This window comes from Suricata suricatta, chromosome 5 (genome assembly GCF_006229205.1).
Source record: "Suricata suricatta isolate VVHF042 chromosome 5, meerkat_22Aug2017_6uvM2_HiC, whole genome shotgun sequence".
Classification (NCBI taxonomy): Eukaryota; Metazoa; Chordata; class Mammalia; order Carnivora; family Herpestidae; genus Suricata; species Suricata suricatta.
In genome coordinates, this window is record NC_043704.1 from 119,208,052 (window position 1) to 119,234,195 (window position 26,144).

The 26,144-nt window shown below is 37.8% G+C and overlaps 1 protein-coding gene across 1 annotated transcript in view; it reads right to left on the reverse strand.

The window, feature by feature from the left end:
* ATP1B3 (ATPase Na+/K+ transporting subunit beta 3) overlaps positions 1-26,138 on the reverse strand; it is a 42,390-nt gene extending 16,252 nt beyond the window's left edge. Inside the window, exons 1-2 of the mRNA XM_029940144.1 lie at positions 25,856-26,138; positions 2,222-2,350 (exon numbers count right to left, since the gene is read on the reverse strand). Coding sequence (XP_029796004.1) covers positions 2,222-2,350; positions 25,856-25,859 — 133 coding nt within the window. The 5' untranslated portion in view covers positions 25,860-26,138. The remainder of the gene's footprint in view (positions 1-2,221; positions 2,351-25,855) is intronic.
* Between the last annotated feature and the right edge of the window lie 6 nt (positions 26,139-26,144).

Sequence of the window (26,144 nt, forward strand, 5' to 3'; positions counted from 1 at the left end):
AGCCCTAGTATAACTTGCTATTTAACAATGTATTTGAAACTCTTAAGTTAAAAAACCAAAGCAGGCATATTTAGGTGTATGTTTTACACAATATGCTTAATTCCTCCAAATAAAGTCTTGTCTTACTCAAAATAAAGATCATTATAGAATGCAAAAACTATCGCCTTCCAATTTAAACCACTGGAGGATAAGAGTGTGTACATACAATGTGCATCTTTTTTGGGTGTGATGGGCAGTGTTAATGATGTCACTTAAAAATAAAATATAGTCAATGCCAAAAACAAACAAACAAAAAGAAACCCCAAAGCCCTGGTATATTAAATACTGCATATAATGCAGAAAGTACAAGTAGGAAGAAAAAAATATAAACCTTAATCCCTTTGTAAAGAAACAATTTTAACTAATGTATATTCATCCAGCATTATACATACATATGTATGTGTGCATATATATTTAAAGTAATAAGTCTTTACTATAATACATTTGTAAATAATTTTAAGGAACTCAGTTTGAAACTTAAACATATGGACACATCTTATTGCTTACATTATTGAGGCAATTATAAATAGCTTATTTCTGAAATAGATCAGATCATGTTCATTGGTAGTAAAGTTACATAACTTAGCAAGAAAAATAATTATCTCAGAATTAGTCTATGTAGATAGAAAACAGCTACAAGGAGTGATGAGGGGAAAATGAGTATGGAGTTAGTCTCTGATACTTGGTCACATAAACTAAAAAAGAAAAAAGAGTGATTCCTGATGTTTACACAAATGTTAACAGCAAACAAAGGAAAAGTCATTAGAACAAAATGTTCCATGAAAAGATGGCTGGGGAAACTGGTACAGTCTGGCTACTGATATGGCTCATAAATCCACGCAGTGAGGCAAGGATCTAGATCAGGGTTCGCCAACCTTGCCACTACTGACATTTTGGGCTGGATACGTCTCTGTTGCAGGGGCTGTCCTCTGCACTGTAGGAACCACGTTAGGCAACATCCCTGACCTCTGCTCACTAGCACCATCTCTCCAGGTGTAACAATCAAAACTGTCTCCAGACATGACCACAAGGCCCTTGGGGAGCAAATCACAGCCGGATGACAACCTCTGCTCCAGAGAGAAACGTCCTACTACACACGTCCCCTCGCTGGCCTGCCTGCCCACCCTGCCTGCCGTCCAAATCCCAGTCCTTCATGAGGAGCCTGCCCTTCTCTATTAGCTCTAAAGGTTGTTCACATTTTTGGGAATTATATATACTGGAGTTCTGCACACTGTTTTCTGTAAAAACTGCCAGTACCTTGAAGGGCCATGCCCGACAAAGAAAGCAAAGCTGGCATTCAAATTATTTTACTTAAAAAAAAATAAAATCAGGAGGTAGAAAATATGATTTAAACGAGTGTTTCAGGGGCTGTCTGGGTGGCTCAGTCAGTTAAGCATCCGACTTGGGCTCTCAGGTCATGATCTCACAGTTCATGGGCCCAAGCCCCAGGTTGGGCTCTTTGCTGACAGCTCAGAGCCTGGAGCCTGCTTCGAATTTTGTGTCTCCCTCTCTTTCTACTCCTCCCCCACTCGTTCTTTTTTCTCTCTCTCAAAAATAAACAAACATTAAAAAAAACGTTTTAAATAAAAAAATAATAAACAAGTGTTTCAGTTGAGATTTTCTCTTCTGTAGTAGAATATCCTGGAGAATATTTTTTCATTAAGACAACAGAGAAGAATTAAACACAGTAAGAATATACTCATTTTATTCTCTACTGATGTATCATTATTTAATGATTCTTACCACTTCCATATTAAGCAATTAAAACTGTGAAGCTTTATAAGACCGATGCTCTAACCCAAACTAGAGCTAAATTATATACTTTGTAAGTAAATTACTCAAGGCAAAGTGAAAACACTATACAATATCCACAAAAGCCATCCACTGACTATACTGGTCAAATTTGGCTTCACTATAATTCTCAATATTCATTTCTGCTTATTCCTGGGAAACGACTCAAGACTTATCAGCCCAGGTCTTTATATCACAATGTAAATAGAATAGGTCTTCCAATCAGTATGTAAATATTAAAGGTTTATCAGTATGTAAATATTAAACAAAAAAATCAAAACTTTGTTTACCTAACCCTCAGGTTTAACTTTTTACCTATATAAAAAAATGTACAGTGAAGATAAAGTATAACCAAATTTGTTAAAAGCCACAATAGCTGCAATAGAATTACCTGGACTAGGAATCTGGTCACGGTATTTTGGAACCTCATCGTTCAGCGTCTGAAGCATAGCCCACATTGTGAAGGAGAAGAGTGCAGCCAGGAACCCATAAAAGACTAGGTAGAAGAGCAAGATCAAACCTGCAAAAGAAAATAAAACTTAGGAAATTTGGATACACACACATACAGTGCATATGTGTGGGGGTAATGGGAGGGAGGACACGTTAAAGAAAAGAACTGTTGTAAGCCTAGGATTCCAAGCTTTGCCATGCACACAGCCAAATATCTCCATATTCAGAACAATACAAGTTCACCCAAGCAGAGGGTATTTCGGCAGGCAGGACCCAACAATCCCATGACCCCTCATCTCCACTGATACTTTCAAGTACAGATAGCTTTCACAGATCATACTCTGGTTCAAGGTCAGAGTTTTTAAAATTCAAGCACATGGGGAATGTTTCCCAAAATGGACTTAATATCCTCTAGGAAGATAAAAGATGATTTCAGGTGGAATAAAACCCCTCTATGCACATATTCCTTTAAGTGACAAACAGAAAGGAATTAGCACTTCAACCTCATATTTCACAGTAATTATTTGCATAAATTTAAGTTTTATAAAGTGAATGGACTTAAAAGCCAGGAAATGGGCACAGAAGGCAAATCGTGAAGATGGTATTCAATGAATAATGTTTAGGAAACACTAGTCAGGTGGAAGGCTCATGCAAAAGCAATGATAGGACAAGACCAGAAACAAGTGCCCCAACCAATGGGACTTCACAATTCTACTGCTAAGCACAAAGCAAGAGTTGGCATACCCAAGTTTCAACATCAAGGGCTTAGTCTTTTTTCCTTCACAATCTAGAAACACTAAAACAGATCTATCCTAAGCCAGTGATTTATTTTAGGAACATCTTACATCAATTATTTTTCTCAAACATCCATATTCAAAGTACTAACATCAGAAGTGGTCACCATCACGATCATGTATTAGGAGGTGTTGTGAAAGTCACACATTTATATTTAAATGTTTAAAAATTCATCAAAGGATAATAAATTCCCAGATACAGCAATAGTGAGAAACATTTAATTCTCCGGAGTTGAATTAATATCAGCTTTACTTCCCAGTCTTAAACTACTTGTTTCTTTGCGTGACTCTGTTATCAGCAAAGGGGCTAGAGCAGAGGTCCCTGACCTATAATTTATGGACTCCCACCATGCTTAGGCAAGAGTTGAGAGATTTTTATAATATATTTCTTAATATATCCATTTTCCTCCTCCTGGAAAATTGCTCTACAGTATTTTTCTGATTTTCTAAAGACTCCAGGACCCCAAAACAGATTATGCCAAAAACTAGACAACTTTTATTTCTTAAATGTGGGCAAGAAACCGCCCCACTTCCTTCAAGTAAAGGGGAAATAAAGCAATGTCATCTTAATTTAGACTAGCATCCACCCATCCTCCCTTGCCCCAATTACCAGGAGGCCAAAATAGGGAGCGAGAAAACAGAAGGAAGAAAGGACAGCAGGAGGACCTTCAGATAGCAGATAGCATCACTTCCCTACCACATACAGCGATCCTGTTGCAGAAAAAGAAAAGGAAGACCAGTATCAAAGAAGTGCTCAATTTACCAAACAGGGAAATGAAACACATGCAGAGCCCAAAGGCTAATTTAATGAAATATAGGAGAAAGGATTCTTTCAGATCTAAATGTTTATAGGAACTAACAGATAAAATCCTCCATTCAACAGACCAGGGTTGACAAATACATAAAATGTAACAAGTGTAGGCTGTGTTCCACACTCTATAAAATTACCAAAAGAGGAGGAATGAGGCCATAATAGTATGTTGACTGACTCAGTAGGTATTAAACTGAAGAAGTTTAAAACTTTCTGGTAAGAGTTTAATTATTTAGACATGTTTTTAAGTCATCACAAAATATTTATACCATTTTCAAAATCTGATTTTCAATTTCCAGGAAAAATAACATATATGAAATTTATAAAAACTTACAAAGCAAATAAACATAAAACAGACATGGGGCGCCTGGGTGGCCCAGTCAATTAGGCATTTGACTTCGGCTCAGGTCATTGTCTCACAGTTCTTGGGTTCGAGCCCCATGTCGGGCTCTGTGCTGACAACTCAGAGCCTGAAGCTTGCTTCAGATTGTATGTCTCCCTCTCTCTCTGCCCCTCCCCTGCTCGTTGTCTCTCTCAAAAATAAGCATTCAAAAAAAAAATTTTTTTAAACCATAAGACAGACATGAACAAGCTATACCAAAACAGGCTTTCAAAAGAACCGTTACACAATGAAAAAGTTTTAGTTAGAACTTCCTATAAAGAGTTATGTTCATAAAATAGATACACAAGGTAATAACCATGTCCCAAATCTGATGCCATATACTCATGGCCATTAATCTCACTTATAAATATCACATATGAAGGATCACTCCCAAAGGGAGCATATTTCATCTCTTTTTTAAAAAATATTTTGAGAAAGAGCATGAGCAGAAGAGGGGGAGAGAGGGAGAGAGGGAGAGGGAGAGAGGGAGAGAGAGACAGAATCCCAAAGCAAGATCCATGTTGTCAGCAGAGTCTGACATGGGGCTTGATCTCATGAACTGTGAGATCACGACCTTACCCAAAACCAAGAGTATGACACTTAACCAACTGAACCACCCAGGCACCTCTTAAGAAGAAAAAACAAAACAAAACAAAACCCAAAATACTCTTATACACAGTTCCTTAGATGCAGTTTGCTGATAGGCTTAACACTAATGGGGATCAAACTAGGGCACTCTAGTCTGGATGGTGCAGATAGAACCTGTTCAGTGTGCCACATCTGCCTCAGTTCTAGTTAATGTAAGCAGGAAACAGCAAATGCAGCCTAAATAGTGATTATACTACTGTTTCCCACTTAAATCTTCAAGAACTTCCTTAAGTCATTAACAAACTAAAGAAACTGGCATGCACTAAATTCTGAAGAAACATCAGCACTTTAAAATAGCCTGAGGTCAACAGAATTATAACCAAAGTGGTTTACTCAAAATAAATATCAAATACCAAAAAGCTTAATATTGTAATTGGTGTTTTTATATGATCACATTGTTTTAACAGTATACACAGAAGCACAATAAATGCTACGTCTGTACTTACACTCTTAGATCTATGGGCACATTACAGAACTGTCAATGACTAAACATCTACCCTTCTCTATCATAGGAACTGACTCTCCTCTGCTCTTCATTTCTGTTCCTTGTTAAGTCCCAACTTTTAAATCCCTTTCTTCTCTCTTATTCTAATTTTGTTGAGGGGAAGGGTGATAAGACAGAGCAGCCCGAGGTTATGGAGCAGGGTGGGTATATGCATGGGCTATCCTGGAGTCAGACTTGGGCTCAAATCCTGGCTTGACCACTTTCCTGCTGTGACCCTGGGCAAAAAAGTAGCTACCTTTTACATAGGAAATGGATGATTAAGTCTTTGGTGTTGTAAAAGCAACTTCATTTAAACATAACCACCCCCACCACCAAAAAAAGAAGAGGAAAAAAAAAAAAAAGAGAATGAAAATAATAAGGGAAAAACCCAAGACACACTTCCTAGGGGGGAAAAAAAACAATAAAAAACCAAAAAAAAAACCCATCATGTAATTTCTGTCCTTGATGGAATGTATTAAATAAGCAAACACCACCAACAAGCAAAACAAGTACTACAATGTAAAAATATTAAAAAAAAAGAAAACCCTCTCACATGCATAAATGAAAGATTGCACCCAAAGAACTCACATCTTTTCAAGCTTCAATAGTAAATATTCTGCTACTATGTATTAAATACTGCATGGTTTGCCTAAGCTAAGATGAAACCACATCATAAATCAATAAGCATTTTGCATTTTCTTTCATTATCTACTCAAAGTCATGCCTACTGCACCTCTAAACATTTCATTAAATCCAATTATACAGTTATTTGAATTTTTAAAAGTAACTTTTGGGGCACCTGGGTGGCTCGGTCGGTTGGGTGTCCGGCTTCGGCTTGGGTCATCATCTCATGGATCGTGGGTTCGAGACCCGTGTTGGGCTTGTGCTGGCAGCTCGGGAGCCTGGAGCCTGTTTTGGATTCTGTTTCCCTCCCTCTCTGCCCCTTCCCCACCCACGCTATGTCTCTCTCTCCTTCAGAGATGGATTTAAAAAAAAAAATAACTTTTTATTGAGGTATAATTCACAGTACATTTACCTAAGAGTGGAATTGTTAGGTTTTAGAGTAACTTATACTAAGTACCAGACTGTTTTCCAAAGAAGCTATCCCATTCTACATTCTTACCAGCAGGGTTCCAATTTCTCTACATTCTCCTCAGCACTTCTTTTTTGTCTTTTTATACAGCCATACTATGGGTGTGAAGTGATATCTCATTGTGTGCTTAACTGGCATTTCTCTAATGGCTAATGATGTTGAACATCTTTTCATGAGCTTATGAGCTACTGGTATATTCTTTGGAGAACTATTTACATCCTGGTCCCATTTTCAATTGGGTTATCTTTTTATTTGAGTTCTAAAATTCTTTATATATAGTATAGACACAAACCTCTAATCAGATATATAACTGTTTATTCCAATTCTGTGGGTTGTTTTCTTGCTTTCATGAATTTAAAGTGTCCTTTAAAAGAGAAAAATTCCTGGGGTGCCTGGGTGGCTCAGTTGGTTAAGCATCTGACTTTGGCTTAGGTCATGATCTCATGGTTCATGGGTTTGAGCCCTGTGTCGGGATGACAGCTTGGAGCCTGGAGCATGCTTTAGATTATGTCTCCCCCTCTTTCTGCCCCTCTCTCACTTGTATCTCTCCCTCTCTCTCTCTAAATAAACATTTTTTTTAAAGCAGAAAAGTTCTTAAATTTTTAAAGCTTATTTTGAGAGAAATATACTCCTTGTATGTATATAAATATGTATACTTATATATTATCACAAGCAAGCAAGCGAGGTTGGGAGAGGGGGGTGGGGTGGGCAGAGAGAATCCTAAGCAGGCTCTGCGCTGTTCAACGCTGGTGAGATCAGGATGACCTCAGCCAAAATTAGGAGTCAGATGCTTAACTGAATGAGCCACCTATGCACTCCATAAAAGTTCTTAATCTTGAAAGCCTAATTTATCTTATTTTTTTTCTTTGGTTGTTTGTCTTTTTAGTGTCATATTTAAGACAATGCTTCCTAATCTTAAGTTTGGGTCTTTGATCTATTTTCAATCCATTTTTGTATAAGGTATGACAAAGCAGTTCAATCTCATTGTTCTGCATGTGGATATTCAGTTTTCCCAGTGCCACTTGTTTAAAAAATCATCTGTTCCAGGATGCCTGGCTGGCTCAGTTGGTGGAACATGTGATTCTTGATCTCAGGGTTGTAAATCTGAGCCCCACATTGGGTGCAGAGATTACTTAAAAATCTTAAAACAAAAATCATTTGTTCCCCCATTGAAAAAGTTTTCTTAAACTAATGAGCATATACTATCTTTATTATAAAAAAAGTATATATACACTTGCACTCATTTTATAGTTTATTAAAGTCATGGTAGCATAAAATAACTAAATTAAATAACCTGCTGAAGATTAACCTACCATAAGAGAAACATTCAGAGCAGTATCTCTCCATGTGGTACCTTAACCAGGCCTGCTCTTCCTGGGGCAGGGAGGGGTCCTCAAGGTTTTAAGATTTTATTTTTATTAAAAATAATTTTTTAAATGTTTGTTTATATTTGAGATAGAGATAGAGTGTGAGTAGGGAAGGGGCAGGGAGAGAAGGGGAGAGAGAATCCCAAGCAGGTTCAGAGCCTTATGGGGGACTTGATCTCACCACCATGAGGTCATGACCTAACCCAGTCAAGAGTCAGACACCTAACTGACTGAGCTATTCAAGCACCCCAAGATTTTATTTTTAAGTAATCTCCACAACCCAACATGGGGCTTGAACTTACAGCCCTAAGATCAAAAGTCACAAACTCTACTGACTGAGCCAGCTACATGCTCCCAAGTTGTTACCTTTTGTAATCAAAACTCTCATTGTCTGAAAAATCTATCTTTTAAGCATTCTGTGTTGCTCCAGGTGATAGAAATTTACAAAAAATAAAATCTGTTCCTTCTCTCCAAGACTTCAGTTATCACAAGTGACAGACCTAAAACAAAAAATAATAGACATCAAGTGCTAGAGTGAAAAAAGAGACAGAAAGAGAATATGAATGAACTGTCTCTAGCAGAGAGCAAAGAAAAGGATTTCATCAGAGAAGGCCTCCCAGAAATAAGTGCGTTGGCTCACCAAAGCCTGAGAAGGGAAGGGGGCTCTGCATCAGACACAGGAGGCCTAGTGGACCGCCACAGCAGGAGCAGCCAGATTGGGTGCCACTTTGCTCCTACCCCCCAATACACACTTGGTCCTGGTGTCAAGTAACTACTAGCAGAAACAACATCTACTCTGAAGTGGGAACAGGAAGTATGGATTGCTTGAGCTGAAAAGCTTGGCAATGTCCTGGAAAGGCTGGTGAAAACCTAAAGGATTAGGGAGTTCCCATACCTAGACCAGCTCTCAGCTAACATATGCTACCTACAGTTCTGATTCTTTTGACAGGAAAGTCTAAATACAAAGAAGAGTACAGACCCAATAAGTACCAAAGACTTCAGAAAAAAATCTGATAAAGTACCAAGCGCAACAAAGAAAAGTAATACCCAGCAGAAGTGGGTACAAATAAGACAAAGGGGGTAAAATAGTGAATTTAAAATACAAAACAGAAGGTAAAAAGGACAGTTTTTAAAAATCAGATTTCATATTCTGATTTTTAAAATAAACAGCTCATTAGATAATCTGACCTGTAGGAGAGTTAATAAACTCTAAAGAAAAATCTAGACACCTAAGAAAATAAAAAACCAAACCAGAGACTTGGAGGAAATGTTTACAAAACATGTAACCAATAAAGGACTTACTTGCCCCTAGAATATACAAAGAACTCTTACAACAAAACACATTTTTTAAAAATGCACAAAAGTTTTGAAACAAAACTGCATCAAAGATGTAAGGATTGCAAAAAATAAACTCATGAAAAGGTGCTCAATGTCATTAGTCATCGGGGAAGGCAAATCAAAACCACAACCAGCTGTCACTACATGCCCACTAAAATGCTGGAAAACCTAAAGACTGATAATACCAAGTGGTGGCTCAAGAGTGGAGCACAAACTGCTAGCAGGAATATAAAAGAAAAGAAAGCCCTATTTTAGAAAAACAGTTTGACAATTTTTTCGAGGTTAGCAACATACATCGATGATAGGATCCAGCTAATCCATTCCTAGATATCTGACCAAGAAAAGGAAAAAGCACATGTTCAGGAAGTAAGGTATCTGGATATTCATAGATGCTTTATTTTTAATTACTAAAACGTCCAAATAATCCATATGCATATCAATGGATAAATAAGTAAATTATTAAAGTAAAGTAATAAGTAATAATAAGTATATAAGTAATAATAATAATTATAGTAATAAGAAGTAAGTAATAAAAGATAAAGTAATAAGTGAATCCATACAATGGAATCCTATTCTTGAACTATTTCTTAAAATAATTATTTTAAATGAAAAAAGTCATCCCCTCCTTGCCCACAAAGAATAGAAATATAAACTACATTCCATGTTTTTAAAATTTCAGAAAGTATAAAGTGTCAAAAGCAGATCTATTTTTGCCTGGAGACTTGGGAGGTAGGGAGAGAAGATCAATTACAAAGGGGCAAGAGGAAATTTTGGGGGTAATGCTTATTATGGTCCTTATCTTGATTAGTCATAGGTTCATGAGTACAATATTGTATACACATATATGCCAGTATGTGTCAAAACTCAAGTTATACACTTTAAATATGTGCAGCTTACTGTATGTCAATTATACTTCAATAAAGCTGTTTAAAAAACAAAACCAGGTGGGGCACCTCAGTGGCTCAGTCGGTTAAGCATCTGATTCTTGGTTTCTGCTCTGGCGATGATCTCACAGCTCAAGGGTTCAAACCCCGTCTGCACTGACAGTGTGGAGCCTACTTGGGATTCTCTTTCTCTCTGCCTCTGTCCCACTTGCAATTACATTTGTTCTCTCTCTCTCTCAAAATAAATAAATAAAAACCTAACAGAAATTATTTCAAAAATAAGTAACAAAAACAAGAGAAAGGCTAACCTAGTGGATTGGCCAGCTAAGGAAAAAGTCAGTGAGCTAAAAGATGAAGCTGAGTTTTTCTATAACATGAAGCAAAAAGAGGGAGGGAATGTATGGAAACTGTTGAGAGATGGGGGACAGAACCAGAATATCATCAACAAATCTAATAGGAATTCCATCAGAAGAGAGAAGGGAAAGAATGCTCAAAGAACTAAGAAATTTTGAGTCTAGATTGGAAAAGACTGAAAAATACTGGAAAACATCCAATACCTAGTCACATACAGGTAAAATTTCAAAATGCCAAAAAGAGAAAATGTCTTAATGCTTCTAAAAAATAAAACAGGCTCTACCTAAGGCAGAGAACTGTAACTGACAGATATCTTATTGGCCAAAAATGAAATATATTCCAAACTGATGAAGGATGATTGTAAACTAAAGATCAACCAACCAGATAAACAAAAAGGCATCTCTTGACATACAAAGATTCAGAGAAGTTACTAACCTCAAATCCTAACTGTAAGAATTGGTTATGCAATACAAAAAATAGAAGAGCAATAGCAAAAAAAAACTGCTAACAATGCAACTGTCCTCAAGCAAAAGCAAAGAAATAAAATATAATACATAACAGAGAACTATAAACAGTTATTTAAAAAGGAATGAAACATTTCAAAAGCTCCAAGTAGAAAAAAAGATTCTCAGAATGATATATACCACGTGCTTAAATTTAAAACACTCAAAAGAGTTAATATTTCTATAAGTATATATAAAATAGAGTCTTTGTTAATGGACCAGAGGCTTACAAATCATATTCATAAACAGCAGTGACCTCTGATAAGAGAAGAAGGGACCAGGACTGGGACTGAGGATGTGGCCAAGGAGGATTTGAGTTTTAGCTACACCATTTTAATTCCTTTCTGAAAAAAAATTTATATAATATCTGACTTCAAAAAAGAGGGCAAATATCATAGACTAAATTCCAAAAGTTAATATAAATTGTGTATTTCCATTTTGTAAAGTTTTCTTTAAAAATCTAAGAGGAAGAATATATAAAGTAATGGTGAGCAAAGCAACCAGTAAGACTTACTGGCAACATCTAAGCACTGATTTTAATTTCTTTTCCTTAACAAGTCTGAGGAATAACTTAGGTAGAATAACTTCTATCAGTTTTTTTTTAAAAAAAAATAGTGTTTTTTTTGTTTTGTTTTGTTTTTTTCTGAGAGAGAGAGACAGAGCATGAGTGGGGGCAGGTCAGAGAGAGTGGGAGATACAGAATCTGAAGCAGGCTTCAAGCTCTGACCTGTCAGCACAAAGCTCAACACGGGGCTCAAACTCACCAACTCCGAGATCATGACCTGAGCTGAAGTCAGATGCTTCACTGACTGAGCCAGCCTGGTGCCCCAACTTTTATCAATTTTAACTAAACAATCCAGATGAGTTTTGACAGTTGCATAATCTGTGAAACTACTACTACATTAAAGATACAGAACAATTCTATACTTCCAAAGAGTTCTTGTGCCCCTCTGCAATACATACATCAATTGCCAGGTAAGCAATTATCTCCTTTTGTCCCTATATTCATTACTATCTTATATACAGTTAAAATTAATTCATTTAAATTTAATAACAAATTAAAATTCCAAAAGCAATATGGCAAAAGAAAATTAATAGTACTCAAATAATAAAAGACATTCTTAAAGTGGGTTAAAAAAATTCACTGAACACAACTATGGAAGAAAACCCACATAATGGTTGAAAATAAAGTAGGTCTTGCCTAACAAAAAGAAATCTAATAACATTATTACTCTAAGCAAACTAGAATTCAAATAAAAAACATTAACAGGACAAACATGTTTCTTATTAATAAAAATATGAACACAACACATCAAGAAGATACAGTACAACAACGGTAAGCCTTTGTGATGTTAAGTCGCTTAAAATATGTAACCCAAAAGCAAAATTACAGAATTACCACAATCCTATATATAGATTTTATTTATTTTTTAATTTTTTTCATGTGTATTTAATTCTGAGAGAGAGAAAGAGCACATGCAGGGGAGGGGCAGAGAGAGAAGGAGACACAGAATCAGAAGCAGGCTCCAGGCTCTGAGCCATCAGCACAGAGCCCGACGCAGGGCTCAAACCCACGAACCGTGAGATCATGACCTGAGCCGAAGTCAGATGCTCAACCGACTAAGCCACCCAGGCGCCCCTATATATAGATTTTAACATAGCTCTCTCAAAAATCCACAGATGAAGTAAATAATAACAAAAAGGACAGTAACTCTTTTTAAAACACAACTAACAGTTACCTAATATATGTAGAACTTTTGTAGTCACCAGAAAATATACTCTTTACCAACTTGCAACACTGTCCCTAAAGGGACCATGATTTAAGTTTCAAAACACAAAAACCAAATTTGTAAACTTAAAAAAAAGAAACCCTCAAGGCCACATTCTTTAAAATTTCAGTAAATACGTTAGAAATTAAAACAAAAATTTAGAAAAATGGATTTCTATTTAGTCCTTGGATTTAGAAAAAAAACAATGAAACCTGGGGTGCCTCAGTCAGTTAAGCATCTGACTTCAGCTCACGTGATAATCTCACCGTCTGTGGGTTTGAGCCCCGCATCAGGCTCTGTGCTGACACTCGGAGCCTAGAGCTGCTTTGGATTCTGTGTCTCCCTCTCTCCCTACCCTTCCCCTACTAGTACTCTCTCACTCTCTCAAAAATAAATAAAACATTAAAAAAAATTTTTTTTAAAGACAAGAAACCTGAAATATTCAAAATTCAAAACAATAAGACAGAGCAAAAAGAAACAAAAATCCTGACATTCATTCACTAAAATACAAGATTAACAAAACACAAAAGCCAGGTTTTATATTCAAGACTAAAATAAAATCAAGGAAAGGGAAGAATGAAGATGAAAATAATAGAAAGAAATGCAAAAATATTTAACTTGATCAGTAAAACCAGTTTCAATTAGCAAACCTGAGAATAAATATGATTTTTTAAGGAAATAAACATTTCCAAATCAGAAGTTTTTACAAAAAATAAAGAGCTCTACTCCTATAACACATACCAGGTCCAAATGGTTTTAATTGGCTCTCCAAATTTTCAGAGAATAGACTTTTTCTACAGATGAACTATATTTTTAGTATGTTCTGTAAGTTACCTAGGTGTTGTTGTTGTTGTTGTTGTATTTTAAACGAGGCTTCATGCCCAGCATGGAGCCCAACACACGGGCTTGACACCCTGATACCAAGATCTGAGCTGAGATCCAGAGTTGGATACTTAACTGACTGAGCCACCCAGGTTCCCCTACCTTAAGACCAGCCTATGTGATACCAAAACTGGACAGTCAATATCCACACAAATTTCACACATATCCTTTATTATTATTATTATTTTTATTTTAGAGAGAGAGAACGCATGTGCACAAGGGAAGGGGCAGAGAGACAGAAAGTGAGAGAATCTCAAGAATCAAGAGTCCGATGCTCAACTGACTGAGCCATCCAGGCACCCCTCACACATGTATTTTATTTTACAAACACTCACATAGAGCTTACATACTATAGTGTGATAAGGACACAGGAACAGAGATACAGATCAACAAAATCCAAGAAAAGATCTGTAAGATGAAGTTTTGCATGTACGAAAGTTGGCAATTCAGATCACTGAAGAAATGATGGATTATTCAACATATTTTGGGTTAAGTGATTAGGAAGAGCCCATTAAAAAAAAAGATTGTTAAATCTCTGGGACACCTCAGTGGCACAGTCAGTTAAACAACCAACTTCAGCTCAGGTCATGCTGTTACAGTTCATGAGTTCAAGCCCCACACCAGGCTTTGTGCTGATGGTACAGAGCCTCCTTGGGATTCTCTCTCCCCCTGCCCTCCCCAACTTGCGTGGGTGCTCTCTCCTGAAGTGAATTAGAAAACTTAAATAAATTTTTTAAAAGCTGTTTAATCTGTGATAATGTCAATGCAAAACAGGTATTTTTAAGCAAACAAGAGAGGTGCCTGGGTGGCTCAGTTGGTTAAGCGTCCTACTCTTGGTTTTGGCAGGGGTCATAATCTCACAATTTCCTGAGTTAAGGCCCTGCACTGGGCTCTGGGATGGCAGCTGGGAGCCTGCTTATGATTCTTTCTCTCCTTATCTGCCTCTCCCCAACTTGCCCTGTCTCTGCATCAAAATTAATTAATTAGACAAATGGGAGCAAAGAGATGAGGGGGCTGTAAAAAAAAAAAAAAAAAAAAAGGAAACTAAGCAAACAAAAATATGCTCAGTTGCAGTTATCAGAGAGATTGCAAATAAACCAACCAGATATTAGCTTCCCATCAAACTGGCAAAGAGTGATAATATCCAGTGCTCAGAAAGTTGATGGGAAACCGGTCCATTTATCCACTGCTGGTGGAAGTATAAACTGGAGTTTCTACTGTATATGTTAATATAAAAATAAGCACATACAGGGACACCTGGGTGGCTCAGTCAGTTGAGTGTCCCAACTCCATTTCGGCTCAGGTCATAATCCCAGGGTTGTGGGATAAAGCCCACACCAGGCTCAGCATGGAGCCTGCTTAAGATGCTCTCTCACTTTCTCCCTCTGCCCCTCTCCCACACTCCTGCTCTCTTGAATTGCTGCAGAGCAACAATGTTTAAGGGAAATATTGGAAACAATCTCAATATTCTTAACAAAAAAATATGTATCTTGGATACATATCTCTACACTATGGATTATACAAGGATTCAAAGGAATGAAATAAATATATACTGACATGGAAATACAGTCAAATCACATTAAATGGCAGAGGAGTGGAGAAAGCAAGTTTAAAAACATATTTTCTTCCTATTATCCTATGTAAAAGTGAAAAATTACTTATTCTTGCATATTCCATATATACACACATACACAGATTAGTATATACATACACATATATCTAAGTGCACTGAAATAGGACTAGTAGCATAACTGATAAACAATCATTCATCATTCTCTATAAGAGACTCCACAACAGGTAGAAGGCAGTCAGGAGAAACATATAAATGTATTCATGTATTCTTTTTCTCTAATATTCATTAGCATTGTTTATATATACACAGAAAGGTCAAATGTCAATGAACATCTAGAAACCCACCTAGGCTCTACAGTTAACATTCTACTCTATCTTGTATCTATTCACCATTTATTTTTTAAATGCATTTCATGTTCTAGATGTCAGTATGTACACTTCACTCCTAAACATTTCATCATGCATATTAACTAAAACTGACGGGAAAAATTACACTTAATGAAATACACAACTCTCTACTGTGCCATTCATTAGACAGGTTTTGACCATCACAAAGAACAAATAATCTAAAAAGGGGCAGAAGACCTAAATAGACATTTTTTCTAAAGAATACCGAGATGTCCAAAAGACATATGAAAAGATGTTCAACATCCCTTATCAGGAAAATACAAATCAAAACTACAGTGAAATATCACCTCACACCTATCAGAATGGCTAAAATCAACCACATAAGAAACAATAGGTGTTAGCGAGGATGTGGAGAAAGAAGAACCCTTGTGCACCGTTGGTGGGAATGTAAACTGGTGCAGCCACTCTGAAAACAATATGAAGTTTCCTCAAAAAGTTAAAAATAGAACTACTGGGGAGCCTGGCTAGCTCAGTCTGTAGAACATGTGACTCTTGATCTCGGGGTTGTGAGTTCAAGCCCCACATTGGGTGTAGAGATTACTTAAAAATAAAATCTTGGGGGTGGGGGGAAAAGAAGAAGTACCCTATGATCCAGCAATTGCACTACTAGGTATTCATCCAAAGAATACAGAAATACTAATTCAAAGGGATACATGCACCCCAATGCTTATAGCATTATCCACAATAGTCAAATTACGGAAACAGTCCAAGTGTCTGTCCTCCAATCGATGAATGGATAAAGTATACATACATGTATACACACACACACACACACACACACACACACACACACACACACACACACTGGAATATTACCCAGCCATAAAAAAGAATGAAATTTTGCTATTTGCAACAACACAGATGAAGCTAGAGAATATAATGCTAAGTTAAATAAGTCAGAGAAAGACGAATACCGTATGATCTCACTTATATGTGGAATTTAAGAAACAAAACAAATGAGCAAGGAAAAAAGAGAAAAAGACAAACCAAGAAACACTCTTAACCATAGAGAACAAACTGATGGAAATCCAGAAGGCAGGTGGGTAGAGGAATTGATAAAATAAGTGATGGGGATTAAGGAATTCATTTGTGATGAGCACTTGGTGTTGTATGGAAGTGATGAATCACTATATTGTATACCTAAAACTAATATACTGTATGTTAACTAAATTTCAAAAACTTAGGAAAAAAGGGGTGGTGGGTGGACACTGCTTTCTGTATGATCTAAGCCCCTAGTAAGATACAGAGCATTACTACCACCCTATCAACTTCTCTCATGCCTCTTCTCAATCCCCATGACCACCACCACCTTTATTTTTTTTTAATTTTTATTTATTTTTGAGAGATAGACAGTGCAAGCAGGAGAGGGTCAGAGAGAGGGAGACAAAGAATCCGAAGCAGGCTCTAGGCTCTGAGCTGTCAGCACAGAGTCCGACGCAAGGCTCGAACCCACGAACCGTGAGATCATGACCTGAGCCAAAGCTGGACGCTGAACCGACTGAGCCACCCACGCGCCCCAGACCACCACCACCTTTAGATGCAAACACCAATTTGGGCTCTTTTCCAGCACTAATAAGGGTTGCTTGTTTTAGAATTCATATAATATGTATTCTTAGGCAAAGCTTCTTTCTTGCTCGGCCTAATTGTGAAATTCATCCACGTTTTGTGTATCCATCGTTCGTTCCTTTTTATTGTTGGGTAGTATTCTGAAGTTTGGACATACCAGTTTGTTTACCTATTCTCCTGCTGATGGAGGCCTGGGGTGTTTCCAGTTTGAAGCTACTATGAATATTTTTGTACAAGTATTTTTGTGAACTTACGTTTTCATTTCTCTTGGGTAAACACCTAGTAGAACTGCTGGGTCATGGGGTAATTTACTTTTTAAAAAAACCATGAGACCTTTACCCAAAGTGGATATACCATGTATTACATTTTAATAATCATTGCAGTTAGCAGTGGTTACCCAGGAAAGAAGCCAAAAAAGACTGTGGACCTACTGATTATTCACATCTGTACTGTAAAAATTCAAACAGGGTTATTTTCATTATATAAAAACAAAGCCAAGAGTCTACATCTCATTTAATACTAGTCCAGACTTCTTGAGTTAGCCTACACTGACGCTAACTTCCAAAAAGGTCAGCAAACCACAGATGCGGCCTGTTTTGTAAATCAAATATTGAAACACAGCTACGTCCATTGGTTCACAGATTGTCTACAGCCACTTTGAAGCTACAATAGTAGAGCTGAATAGTTCCAGTAGACACCAGTGGACTGGCAAAGCCTAAAGTATTACCTGGTCCCTTAAAGAAAAAGCTGGCCACCTCTTTTTCTAAAGCATTTATATATACTTTTTTTTTTCATTTCAAAGTGACATTTGAAACTATCTCATTCAACTTTTCTCCTACAGAAGAAACTAAAACGAAGAGATTTTAAACAGGTTATCTAAGCTTAGCTGGATGTGTGGAACTAAAAATTTGGTCTATATTCTGAGTCCTAGTTTGGTCATCTCAGAATATTGATATACTTCTAAGGTTCATGAAGTAAAAAAAGTATATATGCCCACAGGCTCACTTTAACTATGGTGCCCTATCTGGAAACTTCAAAACGAATTAGTTTAGTAGGGCAGAATCATGGTAAGCTATGGGGAATTATGCCTTTATGTACAATTATCTCCTCAAATAAGATTTTCATCATGTGTAGTTATACTAACCCAATAATAATACTCTCAACTTTAGCCCATTTTGTGAATCACAAAATGAAACTGATTAAATAATAATTTGTGCATCAAAAAAAGGTAAATGCTTACTATGTTAGATGCTATAGGAATATGCAAATTAATCCTCATGTGTGAGAACATCTAATTAGTAAGAGCAATGTACATAAACAACTAGAATCCAGGACACAAAGTTTTAGGTGTTATAAGAGATAAACGTGGTATTTTCACCTGGGCACATCAGAGAAAGCTTATGGCAGCTGACACTCAAGCTAGATATGCGAAGTAGGAAAGAATTTATGATGCAGAGATGAAAGGCATGGGGGAGGGAATGAGCAGAGCATTCCAGACCAAGGGCTCTCAGATACACCCATTTTGGCTATGACATGTGGTATATGTAGAGTACGGTGGGAAATGACAGGTTATAAGGTTGGAAACTTAGTCCAAAGCCAGTATGTAATAAGCCCGGAATGCCAGGCTGTCTGAAATTATTTAAACTTTCTGAAAACAGTGGAGATCCAAACACAATTTTAGGGTATGGGAAGTAGAATGATCAAAGCTGTCGCCTTAAAAATAACCTGAGAGCAGTGACATTGCACTGGATTACATCACAATGATTCCAACTGATTCCTTGGAATGCTTTCCAATTTTTCTGGGGATGCATCAGGAGTTAAGAGCTCACCTTCTCCAAAATCAGTAACACTACAGTGTTTTGTTTTGTTTTGTTTTAAGCAGCAGGTAAACGCTAGAAAGCCAGTGGTCTATTTGAACTTGGAACAACTTTGGAAAAGTTGCAAAGTTCTTCATCTGGTGCTTTAAGTTTTATTTATTTAATAGTTCTTTTTAATGTTTATTTGAGAGAGAGAGAGAGAGAGAGAGAGAGAGAGAGAGAGAGAGGGAGGGAGGGAGGCAAGGACAAAGAGTATTCCAATGTGGGACTCGATCCGACCATGAGATCATGACCTGAGCCGACATCACAAGAGCCAGATGCTTACCCTACTGCGCTACCCAGGTGCCCCTTCATCAGAGAACTTATAAGAAACGGCACTACCATACTCTGATACAGTGGAGACAAGGTTGATGTGAGTGTTAAGGGCTATGAAATTTGAAACAGGTGGCTGGTATTATGAAGCTATGAAAATGAGCACCCTGCACTCCCTCTGAATGTGGGTCTCTATATGACATGGGGATGGGAGAGGAATAGGGCAGAGTAAATTAATCCCTCAATTAACTGCAGTAGTGGCAATGAGGGTATGGGTCACAGATTCAAGAGATATTATAGAACTGGGCAAGTTTAGAGCCCAAATGACAAAAAAGATAGGGAACTTGTTCTCAAAAATTGCAAATATAGGAGCAACTCAGAACTTCAGTAGAGAAAGGAGAAAAACACTCTGTTTGTAAGGTGGTATATAAGGTAGTTTAGTTACAGAGTTAGTCAAGATATCTAAGCCTCTCTCTCTCTCTCAAGGTTTATGGGATATGCAGGGCACAACTGAATCTGAGAGAGATGTTAACCAACGAGTAGGACGTGTGTGTGATCTTTGCAGTTGTCTTAGGAGATTGCCAGGGAAGAAGATGAAGAGAAAAACAAGGCCAAAGACCGCACCTGAGAAATATACATTTAGGAAACACGATAAGAACAGACAGGAAAGAAATGATTAGGAGAGATGCTGGGAGACGCTGGGTGGTAAGGGCACACAAAGGGCCACTATTTATGGGCCAGAATCCACCAATAGAAAAGTAACCTTATGCTGGGCCACCTGGGTGGCTCAGTTGGTTACAGGTCAAACTCTTGCACAGGTCATACTCTTGCAGTTTTGCGGGTTGGAGCCCCATATTGGGCTCAGGGCTGGCAGTCCAGAGCTGGCTTGGGATTTCCTCTCCCTCTGCCCTACCCCCACTTGTGCTCGGTCTCTCTCAAAATAAGTAAACGTTAAAAAAAAAAAAAAAAAAGCACCTTATGCCTTGGACGAGGGTTAGTGATACCTTACTATGGCATCAGCAAAATACTAAGAAGTCACAAATAAGAGCCTGTCCACAATCAGTAATAAAGTTTAAACAGATATGTGGGAAGCTACTAAGTTAGAGGATTATTTTCAGAAACATGATTCGTAAAGCACCCTGCAGGGCACCCTGAGAAAAGTTAAAAAAAAAAAATCAACAACCACACCTTTATGCAGGTCTCATAAGAGCAGAAGCAGCAGCTAACTAGAGCAATAAAGCAGGAAGCAGGAGACCTGGATAATCACCGTGTTTCTGTTCTAATCAGATGCCCCACTCAGGCATGTCACAAACTCAGCTGAATCTTCAACAAGGAGGTTAAGTGGAAGCTTCGTCTGAACACTGAACTTCTATGAAAACTCACAATGCTATTAAAAAAGGGGGGTAGGAGGGGCACCTGGGTGACTTAGTCAGTTGGGCATTGAGCTCTTGATCTGAGGGTCATGGGTTTGTGGGTTCGGGCATCACACTGCCTCGCACTGGGCATGAAGCCTATGTTTAAAGAAAACGGTGGCAGGAGGAGGAGTGGGATGCCCAAACATAGGGGAAGCGTTACACTATGATACACCAATACCAAAACATTTTTTTAACATGTTGTAAAAGACTAATTACGTGGGAACATTTCATAACAGAGCTCACTCACTCAACTTACTTTTATTACATTCCTACTAAGTGCTGGGCAAAAGGCTCAGTGTTAGGGAATCAAAGATAAGTTAATTAAGAAAGTATAGATTAGTAAACAGGTAACAACACTACTACATAAAGTCATAAATGCTATAATAGAAAAAAATATTGTGGGAGTCACAGGCACTTGATGCAGTCTTAAGCGGCAAAGAGGCGTTCAAAGATGTTTACCAGAGATCAGGCTACCAAAGCTGACATCAGAGTACCCAGGCCAAAGTGAAGGAAAGAGATGCAGAAACTAGGAAATAGGCCCAGAAGGGGTAGAGAATGATAGAGAGGGAAATAAGTCAGTGAGATTATAAAGAGTGTGTCACACTAAGGAGCCCCTGAAGACAATGGAAATTTACGTGAAGAAGTGCATTAAATACTCCATAGTCCTATGAAATACCCAATTGAAGATTTCTGATAGGCAGTTGGTTATATTAACATCAAACAGCCATACCAAACAGAGATGTAGATTTGGGAGTCTCAACAGAGAGATAATACTAGAATACATAAATTCTAGGAGGAAGTGTGGACTCTTCTCACAGAGGTGATGGAGTAGGTCAAGGGTACCCCTAACACATCAACATTTAAGGTGGCAGAGGAATAAAATCCATCCCCCTTAAACATTAAGTGATAAAACTAGGTATCTAACTGTATACTTACATTTTAATTTATGCATTAAAAGTGATTTACAGAAAAGAGACTATTAAAATGTTAATAGTGGTTATTCTAAGTGGTTAATATAATGATTTTACTTCAAAATTAATGCAATGAATGTATAATTAGAAAATAATAAACTTACCTTTCAGCGTTAAATGTTTCTCTTTCCATTACACAATTGGTCCTTATACATGACAAATCATGGAAATATTGTTACTAAAGATAGGAAGATGTTTAAACTTCTTTTAATATAATTAAGTTCTACAGATATAAATTCAAAAGTCAATTTCAAAGAATCAAATTTTGGGGGTAGAGAAAGGTTACTCTTTACCAGTAGTCAAGCACACACTACTGTAATTCCAACATCTAGAGCATAACACACAAACTTGCCCCTCCCCTCCCTTCCACTACCAGTCCAGGAAGTGCTGTCTCCCGCTGGGTGATGGCTCACAAAGCCTCAGCTGCTGCCGCTGCCACACCCACCACTGACCTGCTTCATTTACAGCCTGCACACAGGGTAAGGCAAGTCCTGTTACTTTTCCAACAGTGCACATTTTTGTAAAGTTTCTTTAATATGTCACACTCCACAGGACAAAGAACAACATCTTACAAAACTGTGTGATACTGGGAAAATAAACACACTTGCCTTCTCCCCTACAGTCACACACTCAAGATGGGATGGAGTCTGATCTCCAAAGCAGAGCATTTACTGAGGCAAGATCCAGAATGGGAGCAGGTGACTGAGAAAATGGCACTTCGTGGATCTCTAATAAAAGAAAAGGTACATGGACAGAATGTAGATATAAATAGTTTTGGTCCAGAATCCTGACTATGCTTGGAAATCAGCAACTTAGGTTTTAAGTAAATATTAATACAGAGCATCTACTGACAGACAGCCTCCAGATAATGAACTCCAAAGAAGCCCACAGCAGATGTCATTAAATGACATCAAGTCATAGCATAGTTAAAAAAAACCAAAACAAAAAGAAAAACCTCTGGCCTTGGAGGTAAGTCTAAAAGGCCAAGGATTCTATTGTGGAGTAAATTTTGACAAATAAGATCTCTGAGTTCAATTTTCTCACCTATGAAATGAGGTCAGAGGGCTACATTAGTGGCTTTCTAGGTTATTTGCCAGCTACAATAAGAAATACATTTTACATCAGGGTACAAAGTACAGAAAAGTTTCATGGGACACGTTTCCTTAGCATAAACTTAGGTAGAATAAACTGGTATTTTTACTATTCTGTTTCATTATTCTTAAAAATGTTCATTGCAACACATGGTCCATTACTTACAGTTTAAATAATAGATGATTTCTAAGCTATCTTTCACTCTAATTGTATTTAATGCGTACATAAGCCACAAGATGCTGAATTTTCTTTGTCCTATTTTCATATGTGGCAACTACTTATTCCTGATGTGTCATTACCGTTCAGCTTAAGAAACCAACTCTAGGTATACTTTGATCACCTACATAATGTGCTTTATTTTAGAAGGTTGTTGTGAAAATCAAACGAGGTGATTTTCTGTATGTAAGCATTTTGAAACTGCCAAACATAGAAGCAGCAACTCAAAGTCTTTCATATAGGGGCACCTGGCTAGCTCAGTCAGTACAGCATACACAACTCTTGATCTTGGGGTCATGGGTTCGAGCCCGACAGTGGGTGTGGAGATTACTTAAAAAAAAATCTTATCAAAAATCAAATACCCAGTGTGGGACGCATGGGTAGCTCAGTCAGTTAGATGTCCGACTTATAGTGTTGGTTCAGGTCATGATCTCACAGTTCTGTGAGTTTGATCCTTGCATCCAGCTCTGTGATGACAGTGTGGAGCCAGCTTGACATTCTCTCTCTTGGTCTCTCTGCCCCTCCCCCACTCATGCTGTGTGTCTCTCGAAATTAAACAGAATTAAAAAAAACACTATAAAATAACACAAAATGGTATAATCTACAGTATTTTTTCTATCCCAAGTACAAAAGGCAAAACTGCTCATTAAATGAGTGCTTTTAATAGATCTCATGCACTTGAAGAGGAACCTCAAATTAAATGGGACAAATATACTAAAGACTTGAATGTAAAAATTAGGAGGCATCTTAAATGAATGTCTGTATAAAATCTTTGAGATAGGAAGGCTTTTTTCTACACACCAGCGGACACTGTAACTTTACCAAAGTCAACAACAACAAAAAGTAACCACCTCCCCCCTACACCTACATTTAAATTCAAAAGCAACTAGAAAAAAATTGCAAATGAGTTAAAAAAAAAAAAGTAACCTATTTCCAAAATGTAAAGGGTACACATATTAAACATGACCTAGAAATTGCACAATAGAAACATATCTCAAAAAGTAAATTTGCAAAAAGTACATGCCAGGCTGGAGGGAATGGGGGGAGGAGAGACCAGTACACACAATAAAGTACTAGTTAAAAAATATCAGCAATTACTCATATTTCCTTTGGGCATCTCCCATGCATACATAAGATACACATGCTAATAAATGTGTTTGTTTTAAAATATCACATAGTAAATGCAACTATACAATAGAACATTAGTAAGCTATTAAAAATGATGATATAGAGCTTATTAACATGGGAAGGTACCTACAATATACTCCAAACACTATCAAGCAACTTACTGTAGGATCTCTTTTTGATTAAAAAAAAAAAAAAAAAAAACAGAATTAACATTAGACCCATTTAAGTCTGCCCAGATATATACCAAAATCTTAAGAGTGGACAACTCTGTGGTGCTGAGATCAGGCAGCTAGCTCATACAGTCAGTGCCTTTCTGAGAATTAGAACAAGATACCCCCTTCTCCAGGCAGACTCCCAGCGCTCACGGGCACACACAGTCTGGAGAGCTGAGTATGGACTTCAGCCTCTACACACCACCTCTACATATGTCCTTGGAGAGATGCTCTTATGTTGGGACAGGATTATGGATGACAATTTATGCCATTTTGCATTGGTTTACTATTACTCCAATAAACGCAGAAATGTACTATTTGTTGATAAGAATACCATTTATTTTCAATTTTGAGTAAAAGGCTTCCCTTAATCCTTCTAAAACAAATTCCAACTTTACCTGTAGTACTATAGCCCTTATATAATTCCTTTACACTCTAACAATTTGTCCATTTTATTTACGTAAATGCATAGACCCAATAAAAATCTCAACTTCAACATCATATAAATACAAAGGTAAGAAGCACTACCTGCATTAAGAAACATCACTCTAACATAAAATGAGAGTACTTTTACTGGAAATGTGAAGGCACTGAGGGACTTAGTCTACAAAATTAATCCCTTCCACTACTCAAAAATTCCTTCAGCAAAGTGGTAGCACATTCTAGAAGCAATAATAATTGTTCACCACTTTCCCCCCATTTAACTCCGGATGCAAGATTTATTTCCTCTTCACATTAGTGGGTTCCCAAAAGACAGCTATCTAAATAAAAATCACCAGTGTTAGTTAGGCAATGCATCTGTAGAATAATAAAACCGCTGGACTAGGATTAGAGGACAACTGGGTTCTTTTCTTGGCTCTGTGGAATATGTAATTTTACACAAAGCAAAATCACAACCTCTCTGGATCTCATTTTTCTCATCTCTAAACTGGGGGTTGGGCTAAAAACAAACAAAAAACCTCCAAGGCCCCTTTCGGCTTGTGACAGGACTTTAAGCCTCCTTTCCACTCTGGAGGAGCTGACAATTTCAGTCAATAGCAACAGTTTCTTTTCTGAGTCATAGTTAATTTACTCTCTTCATGTTTCTCTTAAAAATGTCTTGCCCGAATAGTTTTCAACTCTTTTATTCTCACTCAGGGGGGAAAAAAAAAGTTTAAAAGGCAAAAACCAAAACACAAAACACCACTAGTCCTTATTCAGACATTAATTTGAATTTTCAAGGGAAAAAAAAGAGGCACCCTAAAGCAGCACTATATTGGTGGATGTTAAATGTCTTTTAAAACAAAGAACTCATACACAGAAAAGCTGTTAACATACAAAACCATCACATGTTTTAAAGGCACAAAAACGGTTTCACCTGGGATTTCCTTTCCCCCAAAGACGCCTATCTGCAATCAAAAGAAATTAAAACGTCGGTAATTAAAAAGGAATTAGGCAGGAACCGACCTTTTCAATGGGCTTTTCACTCTCCAAATTCAAGTGCATTTTCGTGTACCAAGTACTTGCGTGATTAACTAACCGCGGCACATTGATGCAACCCACACACTTAACACTCACTCATACTCTTCCGACCGGGTGGCAGCGTGGACGAGTCACAAGATAGCGGCGAGAGTGGAAATTTCCTCTCCCCGGGCGTGGGGCAGGGTCTGGCTTCCCCGAACCGCTCGGCGCCACCGGCCGCCTCTGCCAGGGCCTCTCCCGGACCGCGCGCTCGGTACAAAGAGGGCCCGGGCTCTCGGCCTCCGCAGGCTCCGGGCTCGGCTCCGGGCAGGGGTCCCCAGGCTCCGGCGCCGCCCGGGGCGGGAGGCCTGGGCAGCACGTGCGCCCGCTCCGGGCCGGGAGGAAG